Raw genomic sequence first — 20497 nt, 5'->3', positions numbered from 1 at the left:
GAAACAAAGCAGGTTGATTCGTAACCAGTGATTCGTCTCAAAGCTTATAAAGTGTGCTAAACAAGTAATTCTTATTTTCATAAAGATCGTCATAAGTGTCATAACATAAACAAATTACGTTGATTTCATACATTACGATGAGCTAAAAATACAACAGCAACGTATTTGTTCAAAGAAGATATTTCTTGTTCGCATAATTCGTTCATTTTCTCGTAGGATAATTAGCTGCTATTGAAGAGGATTTATGCGTAGTAAATTGCTATTATAGTAATTTAAGGTGTTTTTTCATACAGAATAGGGATTAATAAATACTATTTTCTGAACCGTAATGGAAAATCTGTCATCTTCAGAAAGTCTTCAACCGGTGTGTGACAGGCATATAAAGGAAGAACTGAAATATTATTGCTTTTTTTGTCGAAGCCACGTCTGTTCAGATTGTATTTTAGAGCGTCATTCTTCACATGTCCATGACGTCAAGAGAGCAAGTTCAAGACAGAAAGAGATAAGATTTGAGGAATTATTTAATACGCCCGTCCCAGATGTTACAGGTCAACCTGTTAAAAACGAACTAGAACTAGTAGAAATTTTGAAACAAATTGAAGAATATCATCAAAAGACAAAAGAAACCGCTGAAACTATAAAAGAAATAATAGATAATCGAGCGGAAGAATTTCTAAGGCACATCAAGAAAATAAAGAATGAATTACAAGAGGAATGTCGGACAATAACAAAGCAGAATCATACACATCTAAATATAATAAAACAACGAGTCCATTTAAAGCTCAATAAACGTTCAGACAACGAAATTTCCAAAACATTTCAGCAGCTGATTATGAGTAATGCAGATTTAAAATTGGATCTCTTTAGACATAGAGAACATATTGGACGTGATGATGTCAATAAATTGCACTCAAAAATAGACATGCCGGTATTTGAACCAGGTAAAATTGATACCATTTTTATGAAGTCCATGTTCGGAGCTGTGTTAGTGAAAAGAGAGTTCAAACCTGCTACATCTATATCTGAAACCAAATGGGATTACCCGTTTAGGGAAAAGGAGAATATTGAACGTAGGCATACAGAATCAAAACAGACAATGTTAAATTATTTAGAATATGAACTAAACAGCGAAGAAATCAGTACGCGAAAGAATTATTGTAACCGTGTCTCAGAAAATCACAGAAGCATGCAGGGTAATAACTGGACAGATCATTTCAACGAAAAACAAAAGAGTTTTACCAATATTCCCACCAATGCAAAAGAAATTCAATCAAAACGCGGACATCCAGAGCATGATGGAGGCATACATACCGCCATTAAGAACAATAAACCAAAAGGAATCTCATATTTTGATCATAAATCCGAATCTCATGAAACTGATGATGCCAACAATACATATGATAATCTACCACTGCCATTACTGAAATCTACCATACACGATAGCAATTTTTCGCTATCCGTGAACTTTAACCAAAGCGCATCACATCGCAAAGGCAACATTCCTAGTTCTATATTACAACCCGTTCCCCATTTAGCAATCGATTGCGAAGATAAACCAGTTTGTTGTCTTTGCGTAATAGGCTTCGATGTATGTTGGATACATCAGGGGTTTTCAACCACAAATTCTTTGTTTCACTCCGGTGCAAATAAACGAAAGAAAATTGAGTTTAAATTTGTTGTTGAGGATTGGACACTCAAGCCTCCCAACACCGTAATAGCAGTAGACTATAACAATAGAATTGTTAAAATAACCCCAATGGGATTACCTGAAAATACTTTATCCTCGACTCAGAATATTGGCTGGTCTTTTTACCACGTTGATCTACATCCAATTGCAGTGGCATTTTGCAAAAATGGCGATGTATTAGTGTCTCTTGTAGACTCATGGTCTTACAATACAGATAGCAAAAGTCGTCGACAAGTTGTAAGGATGAATGATGATTTTGAAGTGGTGCAAACAATTGAATTTTACGGTACAAAAAGAATTTTCACGACACCAAGGAGACTTGCCGAAAATATGAATGGTGACATTTGTGTATTGGATGAAACAAGTGAGAAAAGAGGAAAAATTTTGATATTTAATAAGGACAGATCGTTGAAGCTTGTTTATACCGGAATCAATGACAGTGAAGAGCATTTCAATCCAAATAGTATCTGCTGCGACAGTGAAGCAAGAATAATCATTTCCGACTATAGTTGTAACAAGCTGCATATTTTAGATCAATCAGGAAATTTTCTGCAATATATTATTCATTCGGAAATTAAAAACCCTTTCTGTATGACAATTGATTGCAAGGACCATTTATGGATAGGGTTAAAAAGCGGGAAAATCGTTTAGTTTAGAGCAGCTGGATGAACCTACTCATCCTAGAGAATTATACAAATTATATAAGGTGTAAATTGACTGGAATTTAAATTAAAATTAAGGAAAATAAATTTGAATTATTGGTTCATTAACGTCAGTTTGCCATCAATTGAGAACAGTCAATTGATCATTGCGAGGAAACATTTTGGAAGATTTATTATCTTCAAGGTATAAATTTAAATAAATGAAAAGGATTGGCATTATGTAACTGTTGTTACTTCAATCAATAAATCATTATGACACAATTTATTAATTTAGTGATAGGGTTTATAGGTACAATCCAATTGCAAAATGTGCCAATTTTTACACAATGTATTTTCTATATCGTTTTAAATCACTTTGAACGTACAACTGAAGAAAAAATATCTTCTGATGTTGAGAGCAAACGGACGACCCATAATACAAGCAATCGATACCAAATGGATCTTTTCTTCTTTCACCTTTACGGATTTTTTTTTCTCGTTTTCTTGAATTGCATAAAAAATTAAAGAAAGTCAATATAAAAGATTTGTACATACAAGGTGAAACGGTGTTTGTTCAAATCGTGAGAAATTTGTTTGCGCCAAAAATGCGTCCTTTTGCACCACAAATCTTTTGCGCCGATGTTGGTTTGCGCCAATGGTTTTAAAGATGCATAGTATCATTTGAGCCAAAAATAAGGTATACGATTGCTCCAATTTAGAACAAAATTACTTCCCTCCACTTTATCCGTGCTTACGACCAGCAATTTACACTGGAAGAGTTAATGTAATCTTAAGTCATTTACTATCACATTGGCTGGAATTTGTAACTCATGACACAAACATAATCTCATCGGCAAAAGTATTTTAACTACAAATTCAGCTTCAGAAAACTTTATTGCAAACACATTGTCGGGCCAGATCTATAATACATTTTCAAATATGCAGTTACAAATTTTCACTTACCATAAACACAATAACACAAATCTATTACACGAGAAACAAAACAAAACAATAATAAAAAATACGAATATTACGTAATAAATATCATAGTGGTGGATCTATACTAAGTTTTTCGTCGCACTTATTTTATGTTTTCTATTGGTATATTTGTATTAAAAGCAAATGCGTCCATTCATTGAAATATACTGGAGATTGAAAGGAAAGTCAATAGAAATTCTCAGAAAATTATGTCTAGTGAATCTATAGTTTTTGAAATTGTAATATTTTGTTCTTTGTGTCCGATTTTCGACTTACGTAAATTTAAATGACGAATGCAGAATTGGCGCCGTATCATTTATCTTTTGTGAGTGCATACAAAAACACTGTATGATATTGATTTCAGTGTTCATGACAAGTACTCCTAAAACTACCTTCATCAGGTATGCGCGAGATCAAAAGTCAAACACATAAAAAGTTTTCGAACATTAAAACAAAACTGATCTGAATAAAATTACTTTATTTGTCCAAGATTTACTTTATTCGAAAAAGCCACAATTCTTGTTTCAGCACAGTTATTTACGCCAAGTACATGTTAAATTTATAACGTGGTTTTCATTTTTACAGCACTGTGTCGATACCTCTGCTGGTGGACTATCAGTCTCCGAGGGTATCATCAGCTCAGTAGTCAGTACTTCAGTACTGATATGATTAATAACAAACCTGTCTAAAGTTGCCCGTTTATAAATTTTGAAATTATAAAAAAAGTAAGGTTTCAAATCCCTCAGGCAAAGTTGGACTTAGAAGGATTTGGCTATTATTTTAGATACTTTTTTATATAGCTTTTCAACTGTTTCGGTTTTATACATCCTTGGCTTTCAAATATTCGGCTTTGAGCGTTCCTGATGAAAGCGCTTCGAACGCATTCAATTTATAACGTGTTGTTTTCATTTTTTTAACCATGTATCGCTTGTTTCGTCAGTTATTATATAAAGTGTTTTCAATTTCTGTATGCGATTTTTGTCTTTGAATTATCTAGAAATATTCAGTTAATCTACTATTAGTTACAGACAGAAAACGAAAGCATACATTTATATTTAATATGCTTAAAATGTGTTGTAAACATTATTCCTCGATTGTGACATTACCGAATGAGACTTGTGTAATTACCATGAACAACATTACGGGTTCCACTTGTGGAGCAGGATCTGTATACACTTTCTGGACACCTGCGATCATCCCGAATCATTTTGGTGGGGTATGTTTTGGTAATCCTTTGATTTACTATGTAGAGTTTTGTGGACTTGTTTGTCATTTATCGTCTTTCACTTTTGTCATGACATTGTCAGTTTTCTTCGACTTCGATTATTGAATTACCCATGGTATCTTCCGCCTCTTTTTTTTACACGTTATCAATAGTAAATTAGTTAAATATTAATAATGAACACTTGCCTTATATTTTGTTTTGCAATTTCTATTTCTATGATCCTGGTCTTGCGACAGATAAGACTTAAATACCACAAGTTTGGCTAACTTCACCATTTAGAATTTTCATTTAAAGTCTTCATATTTGTTTATAAAATTTTTAAAGTAACTCATAATTTCAAGGCTACTACTGGAGTTCATATTGCACTAGTCGTGGAAATGTGTTTTAAATGTGACTTTTTGTCTGTATGGGATGATATTTTATGTATTACATGAATCTTCCTTGTAAAACAGTCCATTTAGACACTGTTATTGTTTATTGGTAAAAAGGAGCATGTAAATGAATTTGTTTTAAAACTGAAAAGAAGTCTAAAATATCGATAAAAATTTATTATGAAAACAAAACGAAATGAAGTTATACTTCCGTCAACGCTAACCCAGCCACAGAATTTCCTGAAGATTTGGTACCTCCATTTCCATGTGTCAGGTGAAGTGCTCTGCGAATTTCTGGAGAGTTTCGTGAGCGAAGGCATCTGCAGAGGATAAGTTTAAAACATTTCCTAAAATTTTGACTGAAAATGCTGTACAGAACAGGGTTTGCTGCTGAGTTAATATTTGCCACAATCATTGTAAACACAATGTATGAAAAATTCTCATGAAATGTTGCTGGTCTAATCGTTTCAACAATAAGAAGAATCTGGTTTGGTGAATAACTTACAAAATAGACTATTACGCACATCATTAACATCTTTATAACACCTCTTCTCGCCTTGAGTGCTTCTGAATGGCGCTCAATGGACGAACCGTTTGCGCTTCGAATAGTCACTCTTCGGTGGAGGCGGTCGGATCCCGTAAATAAGTGTTTTGATATTAACAGATACAATGAAAGTTGAATTCCAAGAGGAATAAAATAGAATAAAACCGATTCCACATATTTGAAAACTTTATAAAATGTTTCATGTTTGTATGGAAACATGATTGTACAGTAAGGGTCTTCCTTTCCGGGCAAAACACGCACATCATTGAAAAACAGAGTTGGCAATCCAGCACCAAAAGCAAAGGGCCATAAACACCCTAGTACAGCGGTAATTCGTCTCTTGTTACAAAGAATATGTGCCTTTATTGGATGGATAATAGCTACATACCTGAAAAATATTAAGACATTTGAATTTTTTATTCTTCATACAAAATTCAAACAGATTTCAGACATCAATCGAAATATGGCTACGATAAATTAGCCTTTTGTTTCATTTCAGGTAATTATAAAAATAAGGAGATGTGGTATGATTGCCAATGATACAGCTATTCACCACAGTTCCAATGACGTGGAAGTTAGCAAGTATATGTCACCGTACGGCCTTTAACAGTTTGAAAACCCATGCCGTATAGTCGGCTATAAAAGGCCCCGACAAGAAAAATGTGAAACAATTCAAACAAGAAAACGAACGACCTAGTTCATAACAATTCAGTTTACGAAAAACAAATACGACGGACATGAACCAACGATAACCCCAGAATTACAGGATACTGCCTTGAGTACTAACAGGATATTTAAAAACCTAGAATATATGAGACAACAGCAGTTTATCAATGCTCAAACTATGTTCGACGTCTGTTTGACAATAGTAACAAATGATCTGAGGGAAACACACGAAGTGAACTCATACAGGAGAGAGACCGGATACATCAACAGCGAAAAGAACTCCTGCTAAGCATGCATCCCCCCCATTCGGATCTAGACTCTTCCAAATTTCGCGAAAGGGAATATTTCACAACTGACAATCTAACAGATCAAACGACTTCTTCATACTCGTGTTAAAGTAGTTTTTGCGTCATGAGCACATCCCTATTAATGGCAACATACAAGAGTGTAATGGTATATACCGGCGCATAGATTTTTTTTCTGTATTTGTTTTCACCATGGGGGTTTGTAAAGTTTTTGCGCACGTAAATCTGAATAACCCAACCACATATTGTGCTTGTATATAGTCAGACTATCTCGATCATGTTTTATTCGTTGTTGTTTTTCTCGATGTGTACGTTTTTTTTTCTCTCGGAGAAGTTTGATGTTGGTTGGTTGGTTGGTGTGGTCCGTTGTAATTTCCAATATTTTTTGTAATACTATAATCTTTTTTTACGACTATTAAATGAAATCGGCATCATAAATAATAAATAATGATAATGAGAAAATAAATGTATTATGAAACTGCAAGAATTAAGACAATTTATCATCTTGCCTCTTTGGTATCTTTTGCCTCTTTTTTTCAATGTCTCCAAATGATCCTTTTGATTCTGTTGACAGTTTCGACTTTTCAACCTTTTACACCACACTTCCACAAACCTTATCAAACAAAAGGTTTCCTATTCAATTGAATGGTCATTTGATAAATCTGACTGCAAATATATTTGCTGCAACTCATTTAAAGCCTCCTTCTCTAATGAGAAAGGTAAATATACTAGATATACTTACTTGAGGTGTGATAAGATGATCGAAGCTGTTAATTTTCTCCTTGATAACATTATGTACGTTTCGGCAATAAAGTTTATTGACAGATTATAGGTATTGTTATGGGCACCAGTTGCGCCCCTTTAACAGCAGACTTGTTCTTGTACTGTTATGAATCACAGTTTATGACCAAACTCAGTAAAGACCCGTCTAAATTGCATTTAATTGATAAATTCAACAACACTTACCATTACCTTGATGATATTTACTCGTAAAATAATCAAGAATTTTCTAAATATACTGCCGAAATTTACCCAAAAGAACTTATTTTTAAATAAATCAAATATGAGAGTAAAAAATGTCCTTTCCTAGATTTAGATATTTCAGTGTTACACGGGAAACTCTACACAAAAAATTTCGACAAAGGGGACGATTTTTTGTTTTGTTAATTTTCTATTTTTGGACGTTTTTGTTCCTTTGGCACCATCTAACGGTGTTAATATATCACAACTCGTTCGCTATGCCCGTCTCTGTTGTGACGTTTTGAATTTCAATGAACATAATCTATGTATTACTGGTAAATTATTAAGTCAGGGATTTCGTTACCACAAATTACTTAAAACCTTTACTAAATTCTTCCATAGATACAAAGATCTGGTTTTGAAGTTTGTCTGTACCTGTAGAAAACTTATTTCAAACGTGATAGCACATCCTAATTTTGACGGAGATGTTGTTAATACTTATAATTCTATTCTAAAAGGTTACCAATTCAACACTGTATTTAGATCTTTGAATATTGTTTTATTTGTATAAATATTTTGTTATCAGTAAATTAAAATCAAACTAATTATCATTTTATATACACATGCACATTTATGGCTCTACAATCTGTCGATATTGCACAAGGTGGTATTTTTTCTCTGACTGTTAATGACGTTTTACACCAAATCCATTGGATGTCGGATGTGTACTGATTGATAATTTTGTCTTAGGTGCACGATTTTTTTATTAGTTGTTATTGGCTTTGAACTAGCTGTCAGTAACTGCGAGTACTCACAGATCTGTGCTTAATGTCTTTTTTGATGTGGGGATTAATAAATACCCTGCCACGTACGGTCTGTGTTTTTGTTGGGTGTTTTTCTGCTTTGTATCGACCTGATTAGTTAAGCCCTTTTCAGCTGATTTTATAGTTTCTTCTTATGTTGTACTGTTGCACTACTGTCACAGGTTTATGGGGGGGGGGGGGGGGGAGGGGGGGGGGGGTCGCGCCAACAAACTAGTTTTACCCAGCCACATTCTGTATGTGCTTTTCCCAAGTCAGGAGCCAGTAATTCAGCAGTTGTCGTTTGTTGCTGTATATCACATTTGATTTTCGTTCATTGTTTTGCATATAAATCAGGCCGTTAGTTTTCTCGTTTGAATTGGTTTACATTTGTCATTTTGGGGCCTTTTATATCTGATTATGCGGATTTTGCTCATTGTTGAAGGCCGTACGGTGACCTATAGTTGTAAACTTCTATGTCTTTTGGTCTCTGTTTAGGAGTTGTCTCATTGGCAATCATACCACATCTTCTTATTTTCATATATAACAGCTTTTGTCATATAGCTCTTTATGGAGAGTAATAATACTTGAAATATAAGAATATCATGTTTTATTTTATAATAACGAGCAGATAATAACATATTATGATAGTGTTATGTGAATAATAGTGCTGATCCTCTGATTCAGAAGGCTTAACTTTGTTCATTAAAAAACCACGAAAGTCTGGAATATAATTGCTACTGTATTCATCAATTTCGACGTGATGGCTGCTCGGAGGAAATCAGAAGATAGAAGGTGTTTGAACGATTAATGTTATTGTAGAAAATAACAATGGCAACATATGATATCAAAGGAAATTACATTGCATGCAATCTTAATTTTATTGATAAAAATATCCTGTTTCGTACCATGGGATGAATATACATCACGTTATAAATATAATATCCTTGACAAAGCCTTCTAAGCACGGTGCACAAGGTCTTAGCACATCCAATACACGCCACTGAAGTTAAAATGAGTTTTGAAGACAAATAAAAACAATTTTGCAATATAACTTATAAGTTATGTCTTCCATGTTGATAACTTTTACGTGATTATGCTTAAAATGTCATCATATAAACAATGATATGGTATGATGTATCTACTGCCAATATCATTAAAGAGCAATGAATATGAATATGAAAAACACTGTCAAATAGAAGATATACCTAATTTGTATTTTTGATTATTTGTTGACAGGATACTGAACTTGACAGGTTATCGGCTGTGTCTCAAAACAATAAAGCGAAGGAGAGTTTATGGGAGTTGTAAATTAGGGAATAATGATTTACGAGCCATCATAAGTCGTTAAACATTGCGCCTTGCAATAGAAATATTATGGACTATGGTGTTGTTACATGGATTCTGTAACGTGCAAGGATAGTGGCACTTTTCTTACACGAGCCAAAATGTCTCTTTTTCGACCGGACGAGACAGAGTTTCTAATCTACCTGCACAGCAGCTAAATGAAGCCCAACTTAAGAATAAGTTCTACTGACAGATGGGAGTTGCCGGGACTGACCATATTTCTACACCCAAGTCAATCCCTGGGTTTCAGATTATTAGTATTGTCCATTGGCTTCAAAATATAATGGTGGATGAAAACACCTACAAGTTCATACCCTATATATGATATTAATTTCTACTTATCCTTAAGTATGATCTAAATTCTTTTAATTAGTATCCTAGAATTACATAAAAACTAAATTCATGTACGCTAAGATTTTATTGAGTATGTACTCTTGTACTAGATTTATCGTTTCTTGTTAGATATGTTAAATTGATTTTAAAACAGAATTAAAGCTAGATATAATTAAGAAACATGTAAACTAAGTTAACACAGCATTTGACATGGTTTCAGTATACTTTCTGTCCCTTTTATTATTCTCTAAAAGCATAAAGATCCATACTTTTTCCCAAATGTACTTAAGCTGGGCCAATAATGCTTCTCTCTCAAGGAATAAGAGCCATTCGTTAAGTACTCATTGTTTTATTAAGTACATTTTTAAAAATTCTAAGCCAGAAAATTGTAATATTGAAAAAAAAAACAAAAAAACAAAACAAAAGTTTTGCTCCCGAGATAAGAAAAAGTAGCAATACTCAAAATTTGTCACTTGCCTTTAAATATTTCTACTATGAGTACATAACGCGACAAATCGATACTTATAAAAATAAGAAAATGTGGTTTCGATACATTTATTGGTATATGATTTGTCTGGTTTTGATGTATCATCTGCTAAGTACTCAATGTCCTGATTAAATTGATTATGCATATTCTTAATACATTTTCAGCTGAAATAATTAGTTTATGTAACAAAACTTCGACTGCATGTGTCTCGGACAAAGCTACCAATGCTAGAAAATGAAAGTAACGCATAATAAATTTTGTGCATCCGAATCGCTTTTCCAAATTTATCTTCAACAGGAACGCTCAAATCCAATCTTTAAAGAGCAATGAATGTATTAATATGTAGAACTGTAAGGAGCTATATGACCAAGAGGGATCTATAAAGTAACAGCCAAATTCATCTAAGGTCAACTTTGCCTGAGGGCGTTGGAACCTTATCTACTAAAGCAATTTCTTAACTTTTCAACGGTGAATTTTATAGTATAGGCTTTTCTTTGTAAGTTTGAACAAATCTCTGTTTACATAGTCTTTAAAATGATAACACATTTATATGAGGTGAGGAATTATAGTTTTCTCAGTATCGCTATATGATTTGTTATGTTATTTATACACATTGTTTTCTTCATCTCCGATACTTATTATCTACCCTTTATAATATGAAAATGTGACTGAGAGTAATTATTTATGTCTTAGTCCAAATCGGAAGTACAAACTAATGAACTAAATTTGTAAATTTCAAATACATATTTATCTTAATGTCATTACTTTTCCTCATCCAATAGTCGGAAGCGGTAAAATGTCAGTTGTTTCATATTATCTTGTTTCAAGCATTAGAGGTTTCTAAGGACAGGAAGAAACATACCTCCACAATACATGTATGATAACCTTGTAGCACGCAGAAAGTCAACTGCTTCAATTATTTAAAGTCGGTACATTAAGTTTTAAATTGTTTTGTCGCATGTATCGCTATATGCAATCTTATCAATAGGAAGTTTGATCTTAGAACTAATATCATCTAGAGGTATTCCGAGCAAAGCTCACAAAAATATACCCCGCCCATTACAAGGTCTAAGGTTTGGTAGAGAAACCCCTTAAGTTAATTGAGATCAAATGCAATATCGAATGTGCACAATGGAGTATTTTGGTGCGGATTCTGAGAAAATTTCATCAATTCTGATTTAATGAGAAGAAGAATGTGATATAAATGTGCACTGTAGTGTGCATAATATTCCTGACAGAAACTGAGAAAAAAAAATAAGTGTTGCACAATGGTTAAGATTGTGAGATAGTTTCAATATATTGTAAACAAGGTTTAGGAGGAGTCCGGCTCTAAATAAAGCAATGGCAAAGTTCATGCTTTAGTAAGAGAAACCACATAAATAATTATGATCAAAAAGATAATATGATGTGAACAATAGCAAATATATGGTTAAGATTGTGAGAAAGTTTCAATAAACTGTAATAATGGGTTTAAGGGGAGTTGCATACACAAAATGGGTACCGCTAAATAAAAGGTATGGGAAAATCTTTGTTTTGGTAATGGAGAACTCAAAAAATAAAATAAAAACAAACAAAAACAATATTGCATGTACAAAGATTCTGAGAAAGTTTTATTAAATTATGTGGAGGGGTTTAGGGGAAGAAGCGGATACAAATTTACGGTAAAAGACCAGTAGTGACATAATATCTTGTTTCAAATATATAATCTGTAGGAAGAAACATATCTCCATATGGATTGTATCTTATAGCATACAGAGGGTCAATTGCTTCAATTATTTAATTGGTTATTATGCAGTAATTTAAAAGCTTTTCATTTCTTAAAAGTTGATATCATACGTGCCTTCTAATCGCTTGAAACTTACAAAATCTGCATGCAATTCTACAGTAAATAAAAACCACTTATTCAAAATCCATTCCTATATCAGGATATAAATTTGGTTAACAATATAAATGTTATTGACTCTAATTAGCCTTGGGCCGCGCCTTCAAGGACACTATGACAACCTCATATGTGCGTTTCAGGAAACCAATTTATATGCAGAACGGTGGGCTTCTGAAACAATTTCTGTTCTAAGCTATAACTATTTTTTCAAAACATATTTTCTTGTTGTTTTCGTTATTAATATTGTAAAAAGTAGTTACATTTGATGTGAGTGTTTCATATTTAGTAAAATAATTCGTACTCGAACTTCATAGTGATTTCCACAAATCGCATCTTGTCACGTCATAACCCCGTTAAAAATGATGAAGGCGAGATAACTTTTTAGGGGAATACCTTTTTGCAGTGGGAAAAGTAATTAGCAAACGTAATGAAACGCCAGCTAAGAACACTATTAGACAAATGTTAAAATAAATTGATTCGGTTTGTATGAACTTGGTTTTTCAACCCTTTTTGACGTCACTTGCCGGTTATTTAAATAATGAGATGTTTTATTCGCCATTGTAAAAGCATAGTAATTTTTTGCGTGAACCCCCTGAGGGGTTCACGCTTATATATTGGCGAGTTGGATGGTCTATGCGCCACTCGATATCTCTCGGCCGGAAGTCGGAATAAAATTCTCGGAACGTCTATCATTTATACATGTAGTTATCTACGTCTTTCATACGGTCCCTCTATGGCTTGGCTACCGCGTGACATTACACCATCAAAGTAAATTGGAAAGTAAACAATAAGGCTAGGTTGCAGTCAATAAATCGTTTAAATATAAGAACCTTTTTGCCTTTTCACAAAACATATGTGTTTTTAATAATGTGAATGTTTATAAGCGCTTTGATGTGAAAGTTTCTAAACAAGTATTATGACAACGCAAATATATTTGTTTTAAAACGACCCCTGTACACTGTGCGTATCTAGGTCAATTATAACGTGGTATTTTGCATTGTCATGATAACATGTAAACTAATTATGTCTGAAGATTTAACCACGTGTGTATTTTCATCATAGACTAATGAGAGAACAGTCTGGTTTAAATGTGTATATTAGATCGGAAAACATGAAGATAATATTATTATCAAAAGTATTAAATCTAATTAATTCAATAGAAATCAAAGAAATATATACAAAATATATACTGTATTTATATTTCTGTAGAAACTAAATATTAAATCGAAGTCAGAATATTTTCAGAGTTGCAATTAAGAAATAAGTATCTATATGACAAGATACTCTGCTTTGGTATTTTTAAATATTCGATCATTTGTGAATGAAACATGCATAGTAATCAAATCTGCATAAATCCTTGCATCATACAAAAAAAAAAGATGTTGATAAACAATAATAATTATATTTCTACGTTAATTATTTCCTACCGTTTTAGTAAGGTTTTATGAGTAATTGTTATTTATTTTTGTATTGTAATATATCCATAAAACGGAAAGTGAGATAAATTAATTAAATATTTAAATTTAAAACGGTCGTGAATAAAAATACTTGTGTGTTTTCAATTCACAAAGATTTTAAATCCTTGCAGCTCACAAAAAAAAGTAATAATAATTTACAATAATCAAAACAAAATTTAATTAAGTACTATCATAATGTTAATTTTGTTGTACTGTTTTAGTATGGATTTATAAGTCTTTGCTTATATTTTGTATAGTAATCTATTCATATAGTGGAATGGTAGAATTTAAAAATAGATTCATTTGATAAATAAAATGTCCGTCCGTAAATACTTGACGTTTGTGTTTATTGATACTACATGTATATATATTAAAAATTTTCGGAAAAAAATTACTAACAGGAACGTAAACTATGTTTATTATAAAATTTCAATTCTATTTGTGTTTGTTTGTTTTAATAGTTTAACCTTATAACATCTACATATTTGTACTATGGTACGGTTTTGAAGTTTGTATTCACTGTGTTGCCCAACTATCCTACACGTCTTGATTCATTCACATTATAGATCACTTTTCAAACGCACACTATCGGTTTGCGTTCTCAAAAATTCCAATAATACTAATTTCACTCGTGAATGCGCATTTTCGTTTTTCTTATCTAAATTTAGGACACGGCTGTAAGAGATTGACATATGACTTTCATGCACGGTCATCATAACTTACGGTATTCTGACCTCTAGCTGTTTCTCTTTTGTATTTTTTTTTGAGTCACTGTCCTATAATAAACTTTGACCTTTTCGAAAAGCTAAGGATTGTCTACCCAAGGAATAGATTCCTTAACTTTGTAATATATTTGGCCTTTTCACTTTTTTCGTTTGAGTGTCACTGATGCTTTTTTGTAGTCTGGCGTCTGGCGAACATCATTTTAATTCTGATATCTTTTTATATCTACATACCTTTTTATATAAATTGGTTATTTTGAGGGTGTGTACAGGTAATCATAAAATTTCTGAATTAAGATATTCTTCGGCAAAACCAAGTTTCCCTGTAGAATATTTGAATTGATTTAAGTAAAATCAGGAAATCTTTAAAATTTGAGATGTTTTATTAGATAAAAAAAAGTCTCTTTATAAGATGTCCCAATCAGTTGAATGCCACAGATTTCATTGGACATGGAAATTGGACTTTAGATTTATCTATACAATTAACATCTACATCTACCATGAGTACAGACAGCTTCAATAACGAGTTGAGAACATGAAGGTCCATGCAGGAAGCAAAATATAAAGATATGATAGATAAAATAAATGCATGCAGAATTCCAGATTATAAAGCAAACTGAGTGCATAAATTTATATTGCGATTGGTTTGTGCAATTTGCATAAGTCATCCGGTTTGTAGAAATTGGGATTTGCAAAAGGGTTATCATCGGGAAAATTATGTACATTCCCAAGTACTAAATAAAATAGTCTAGCTTTATAATGTATATTCAAATAGTAGATGTAAATATACACTTTCAACTGACTTCTTCTAATCACAGTCAATTATTTCAATTTAAAAGCAAACACAAATTCAGCAACAATCTTTTGGTGACCCGGCAGTCAGCGGTCTTAGGTTCACGTATTGCTTTCCTTTTTTTTTTTAAAGAAAGCATGTTGTTTTAATATCATAGATGATAATATGATTGAAATATTAACAAATTATTTTGTGAGGAAAAACAGCACATGTTTTCCAGTAAAGCACCATTAGGAAACATTAAAACAGTTATAGGATATGGAAATTGAGAATATGGCGAATAATTATATAAACAAGAAGATGTGGTATGATTGCCAATGAGACAACTCTCCACCAGAGACCAAATGACATAGAAGTTAACAACTATAGGTTACCGTACGACCTTCAACAATGAACAAAATCCGTACCGCATAGTAAGATATAAAAGGCCCCGAAATGACAAATGTGAAACAATTCAAACGAGGAAACTAACAGCCTGAATTATGTACAAAACTATGAACGAAAAAAAAAAATGATATACAGCAACAAACGACAACCACTGAATTACTGGCTCAGGACTTGGGACAGGCACACACATAATGTGGCGGGGTTGAACATGTTTGCTGGCGCCAAACCCTCCCTTAACCTGGTATGGGACAGAAGTGTAACAGTACAACATAAGAACAAACTATAAAAATCAGTTGAAAAGGGCTTAAAAGGGATACAAAACTGACTAAAAAAACAACTAAAAAAAAACACAGACCTGACGTGGCAGGAAATTTATACATCCCCACAACAAATTGACACTGAGTACAAGTCTGAAAGTAATCGCTGCTACTGACAGCTAGTTCAAAGTCAATAACAATTAATAAAAAAAATCATGTATCTAAGACTAAAATATCAATCAGTACATATCCAATATCCAATGGATTTAGTGTAAAGACGTCATTAACAGTCACAGCAAGCATGACCTTGTACAATGTCAAAACACAGGTCTCGACAGATTGTAGAACCGTGAATGTGCATATGTACATAACAATAATATTTAGTTTGGTTTCAATTTACCGATAAATGTTGAATTGGTAACCTTTTAGAATAAGTTTATCTAAAGGATCGATAAGATTACCCGGATCGTGTCTAAATTCGAAACAACATCTCCGTAAAAAATAGGATATCACGTTTGAAATAAGTTTTTTCTAGAGGTACAGCCAGACTTCAAAACCAAATCTTTATATCCATGGAAGAATTTAGTAAAGGTTTTAATTGATTTTTGGTAACGAAATCCCTGACTTAATAATTTACCTGTAATACATGATAGATTACTTTCATTGAAATCCAAAACGTCATTTCTGACACTGACATGCGTCAAAGGGACATCACCGTCCAAAAACAGAAAATTAACAATATGGAACAAAAATCGTCCCCTTTGTCCTAGAGTTTCCCGTGTAAAACTGAAATATCTAAATCTAGAAATATATTTGAATGATTCAAGATAAGTTCCTTTGGGTAAATTTCGGCAGTATATTTAGAAAATTCTTGATTATTTAACGAAGAAATATTATCAAGATAACGGTAAGTGTCGATGAATTTGTCAATTAATTGCAATTTAAACGGATCTTTACATTGTTTACTGAGTTTGGTCATAAACTCGGATTCCTAACAGTATAATTTGTGCCATTGAAATACCTTTAACCTGTCGATAAAATTTATTGCCGAAACATACATGAATGTTGTCACGGAGAAAATTAACAGCTTCAATCATCTTTTCACATCTCAAGTAAGTATATCTAGCATATTTACCCTTTTCATTAGAGAAGAAGGATTTAAATGAGTTGCAGCGGCAAACATAATTGCAATCACATCTGTCAAACGACCATTTAATTAAATAGGAAAACTTTTGCGTGGAAGTGTAGTGATAAGAGTTGAAAAGTCAAAACTGTCAACAGAATCAAAAGGACCATCAAAAGCACGTTATTTATCTCAAACATCCAAAGAAGATTCTACACTGCAAAAATAGTTAATTCCACTATATTCACATGTTTTATTACAAAAGTTAATGATGAGTTCTTTGATAGTAGTTAAGGAACTAGTTCAAAGCATTAAAAGATTAATTGTAGAACACTTACTAGAGGCCGAGATGAAAACGACATTTTACGTTTTTTTTGTGTAGTTTAGTTAACCAATACATAGTAGGGACCTTCAAATGTTTAGAAGAGGAATTAAGCTGTGATGTGGTTATAATATGATTGTTTACTATATGACTCTCTGTGGAGCGCACGGACCTGAATGTAGAATTTATAATTTCATTCTTCAGAACTTCCGTGTAGTATTTACGTCATACCACCGCCACATTTATGATTTATAGATATGAATAAACATATTTATATTACCTTTCTATACAAAGTGCAATGAGAGTTAGAACTGATCCATATAAAGCAGTAACCAATATAAATCTGTTACTTTTGCAAGCCTTCTTGTCCAGTGTCCAGCCCTTGTTTGTCATAAACAGGATGGTCTCCGGTATCCCTAGTAACAGAATAACTAGGTCAGCAAAAGCCAGGTTTGTTATCAACAAGTTTGTCATTGATGTTCTCATTTTTCTGTTTAAAAGAACTGCAAATATCACTAAAGAGTTTCCAACAACGCCAACAACTCCTATTATAAAGAACAACATAGCCAATCCAATTACTACGCCAATGTTGGGTGATGTGACGGATGTCACTATGGTAACGTTCGGCCATTTTGTGCTTCCGTTTTCGAAAGCTGGTGATATGGTAAATTCCAGTGCCATTAATATATCACATTCACACCTACAAAAAAATAAAATTTGTTTTAACAATGGTTTTATTTATCAAAAGATCATATAAACTTTAAAATGTGAAATAGCATATTAATTTAAATACATGTGATACAATTTCAACGATCGAACTGATACCTGCATTTTTATCAGGAAATAACTTCACCTGAGAATTTTGCTTTATTCCTATTCTATATAGTAATCAGAATTAATAATTTAGATAAAGAAATATAGTGTGAATACGTCATTGAAAAGGCTACACAACGACAAATAAGCATCTAAAACCCTACATAGTTCTTCAAGGGCAGACAGTGTCTAAACAAACTGTGAAGTTCTTAACCGACCTGAGTCTAAGAAAGTTGTAGATACATTAAACATAGGACTATCAAAAATATGTATTTATATGCAGGAGCATCTATAACTCTTCAAAGATAAAATTTACAATGGGATCCAACAGATTGTTAGAATACCACAAATAACAGAAACTGTCATTGAGTGTGTTTTTTTAATTACTTTGATTGTGTGTATTTTATTACATGATGAACAGAGCAGTACTATATTTTAGTAAGATGTCATAATTATATTTGGCATACTGATTTGTAATTATCTGTTATTCCCAAGGGATGTGGAAGCAGTGCTGAATGAAATAATGTCTAAAAAGATAAAACTGGTGATCTCATATAAGTGTTTTTATAAATAGGTCAGTTTGAAGACGAACAAATGATAGAAAAATACAAAATTCGACTGATAATTCCGCTAGCATTATCCTTTTTCTCAATGAATAATGTCAATGATTGTTTTATGATTGCAAACTGAAAGACTGAAACAATATATAAATGGGATCTCCAATATTCCTGGTGTACTATCGAGTACTGAGTAGAACCAACAAATCAGGAATTTTTGGAGATTCTATTTAATGTAGAGATTCTAATTTTGTATTTCATATCATTTGTGGGTGTGGAAAAAGTATATATAACTGTATATTCATTTATGTAAGTATGCGCCGTGGAAAGGACAAAAAAATTGCTATCGTAATTTGGAAAAGAAAGTGAAGATAATTACGATTTCCATTCCATAAATTTACTAGCACTTTCACTGCTTTCACCGTTAACATATACCAGGGAGAATAAATATTAATGTCAATTAGTAAACTCTTTAAAATAAAGTAAAGATGTTGTCTTGGTAAATTAAAATGTCTTTGATAATTTAATATAGGATTGAGAATGTTTATGAATAATTATTGTTTCTTCTCCCTGTGATAACTATTTGACGTTTAACAAAAATATAATGGAAATATTTTGAAGAGTCCGTTTGAACAACGATGGACATGTTCTTGTTTGAATTGTTTTACACTAGTCATTTTGGGGCCCTTTATAGCTTGCTGTTCGGTGTGAGCCAAGGCTCCGTGCTGAAGGCCGTACTTTGGCCTATAATTGTTTACTTTTTATACATTGTGACTTGGATGGAGAGTTGTCTCATTGGCACTCTACCACATCTTCTTACTTATATGTTCGTTGATCCAGATTTTGGTAAAATCTTCATGGTTGGTTTGCTGCTTATGAACAGTCATTTTATTTCATGCCGTAGTTCCTTCTTTGTCTTTCCATTATATAATTTTTCAGAATTTGAACAAATGAGACAATAAACGACATTTGTACTTTTACTAGCAACCTCCTTTCTATTTTTAAAGAATAGTGAATATCCTTCTATTAAATTTGTCATAAAATAAATAAACTAGTCCAAACAGTTTTAAAATACCTGCTTAGTCTTAATATGAATAAAACGTTGAAATCGATATTAAAAGGATCAAAGTTGAAAACATGAATGATTTCAGATGTACATGATTTCAGATGTACATGTATTTTTTTACTTTAAGAATGAATCAAATATGTTTACGAAAGAATAATTCTATTGAAAAAATATATTTACTTGTCGGGGCCGATGAAGGGCACATAATAGTTCATTCCTAAACGTAATTGATTCTCCCCACAATTCTATACTGGAGATGTATTTCATAATATCTAACTTTTGTCCCAGTGTTTCTTATGGTATAACACTATTAATTTAAATGCTGCATACTTTTTTATACATGGAAAGTGTTTAGTTTAAACATATTTTATTTGCTTAAATATGCAAAAGGGATGAGACAAGTTAATCAAACTTATAAAGTCTTCTCCCATGAAATGTGTCCAGCTCTATTAGCAAAATACTTCTTGAACGCTCTGCATACTATTTCCTGTACAATATTTTGCTAGGGTCTATATGTTTTCAAACACAACGAACAGTGCTTGCAGCAGGAAGTTCATTCTATTCGTATAGTAAACAGCTAATAGAGGTTCAACAATAAAAATAACTGAAGATTGTTTGCATGGGATTCAACAATGAATGTAAACACACACCAGTCGGGGAGATTGAAAAGGCTTGCATTCATTAGAACAAAAACAATAAAGTAACAAGACAGATTCAACATATATAGACAAGTTCTAAATGTCGATTTCTAAACAAAAAAAAAACAACAAAAAA

General features: G+C 32.4%; 2 protein-coding genes across 2 annotated transcripts; one reads left to right on the top strand and one right to left on the bottom strand.

Moving 5' to 3' along the window:
- The first annotated feature begins 96 nt into the window (after nt 1-96).
- Nucleotides 97-2573, top strand: LOC127735776 (uncharacterized). Its single transcript, XM_052246083.1, has one exon. The coding sequence runs from the start codon at nt 329-331 to the stop codon at nt 2336-2338; it is 2010 nt and encodes a 669-aa protein (XP_052102043.1). The 5' UTR covers nt 97-328; the 3' UTR covers nt 2339-2573.
- LOC127733719 (neuropeptide receptor 15-like) lies at nt 2340-18222 on the bottom strand. Its single transcript, XM_052243034.1, has 4 exons — nt 18218-18222; nt 17568-17987; nt 5127-5834; nt 2340-2367 (listed from the first exon to the last, which is right to left on the bottom strand). The coding sequence occupies exons 1-4, from the start codon at nt 18220-18222 to the stop codon at nt 2340-2342; spliced, it is 1161 nt and encodes a 386-aa protein (XP_052098994.1).
- Nucleotides 18223-20497: the final 2275 nt, after the last annotated feature.

The sequence above is a fragment of the Mytilus californianus genome, unplaced genomic scaffold, assembly GCF_021869535.1.
Source record: "Mytilus californianus isolate M0D057914Y unplaced genomic scaffold, xbMytCali1.0.p SCAF_3, whole genome shotgun sequence".
Taxonomy (NCBI): Eukaryota; Metazoa; Mollusca; class Bivalvia; order Mytilida; family Mytilidae; genus Mytilus; species Mytilus californianus.
Note: the sequence above shows the minus strand (reverse complement) of the source record. Positions and strands in the feature narration are given on the sequence as shown.

Bases quoted from the DNA above. Each gene is read 5' to 3' on its own strand.
- LOC127733719 (XM_052243034.1), bottom strand. The intron at 5,835-17,567 runs GTAATATAAATA...AATATTTTTCAG, and splicing joins ATTGCACTTTGTATAGAAAG to GTATGTAGCTATTATCCATC. The intron at 2,368-5,126 runs GTTAGCGTTGAC...ATAATTCTCTAG, and splicing joins TCAGGAAATTCTGTGGCTGG to GATGAGTAGGTTCATCCAGC.
- LOC127735776 (XM_052246083.1), top strand. From the start codon at position 329: ATGGAAAATCTGTCATCTTCAGAAAGTCTTCAACCGGTGTGTGACAGG.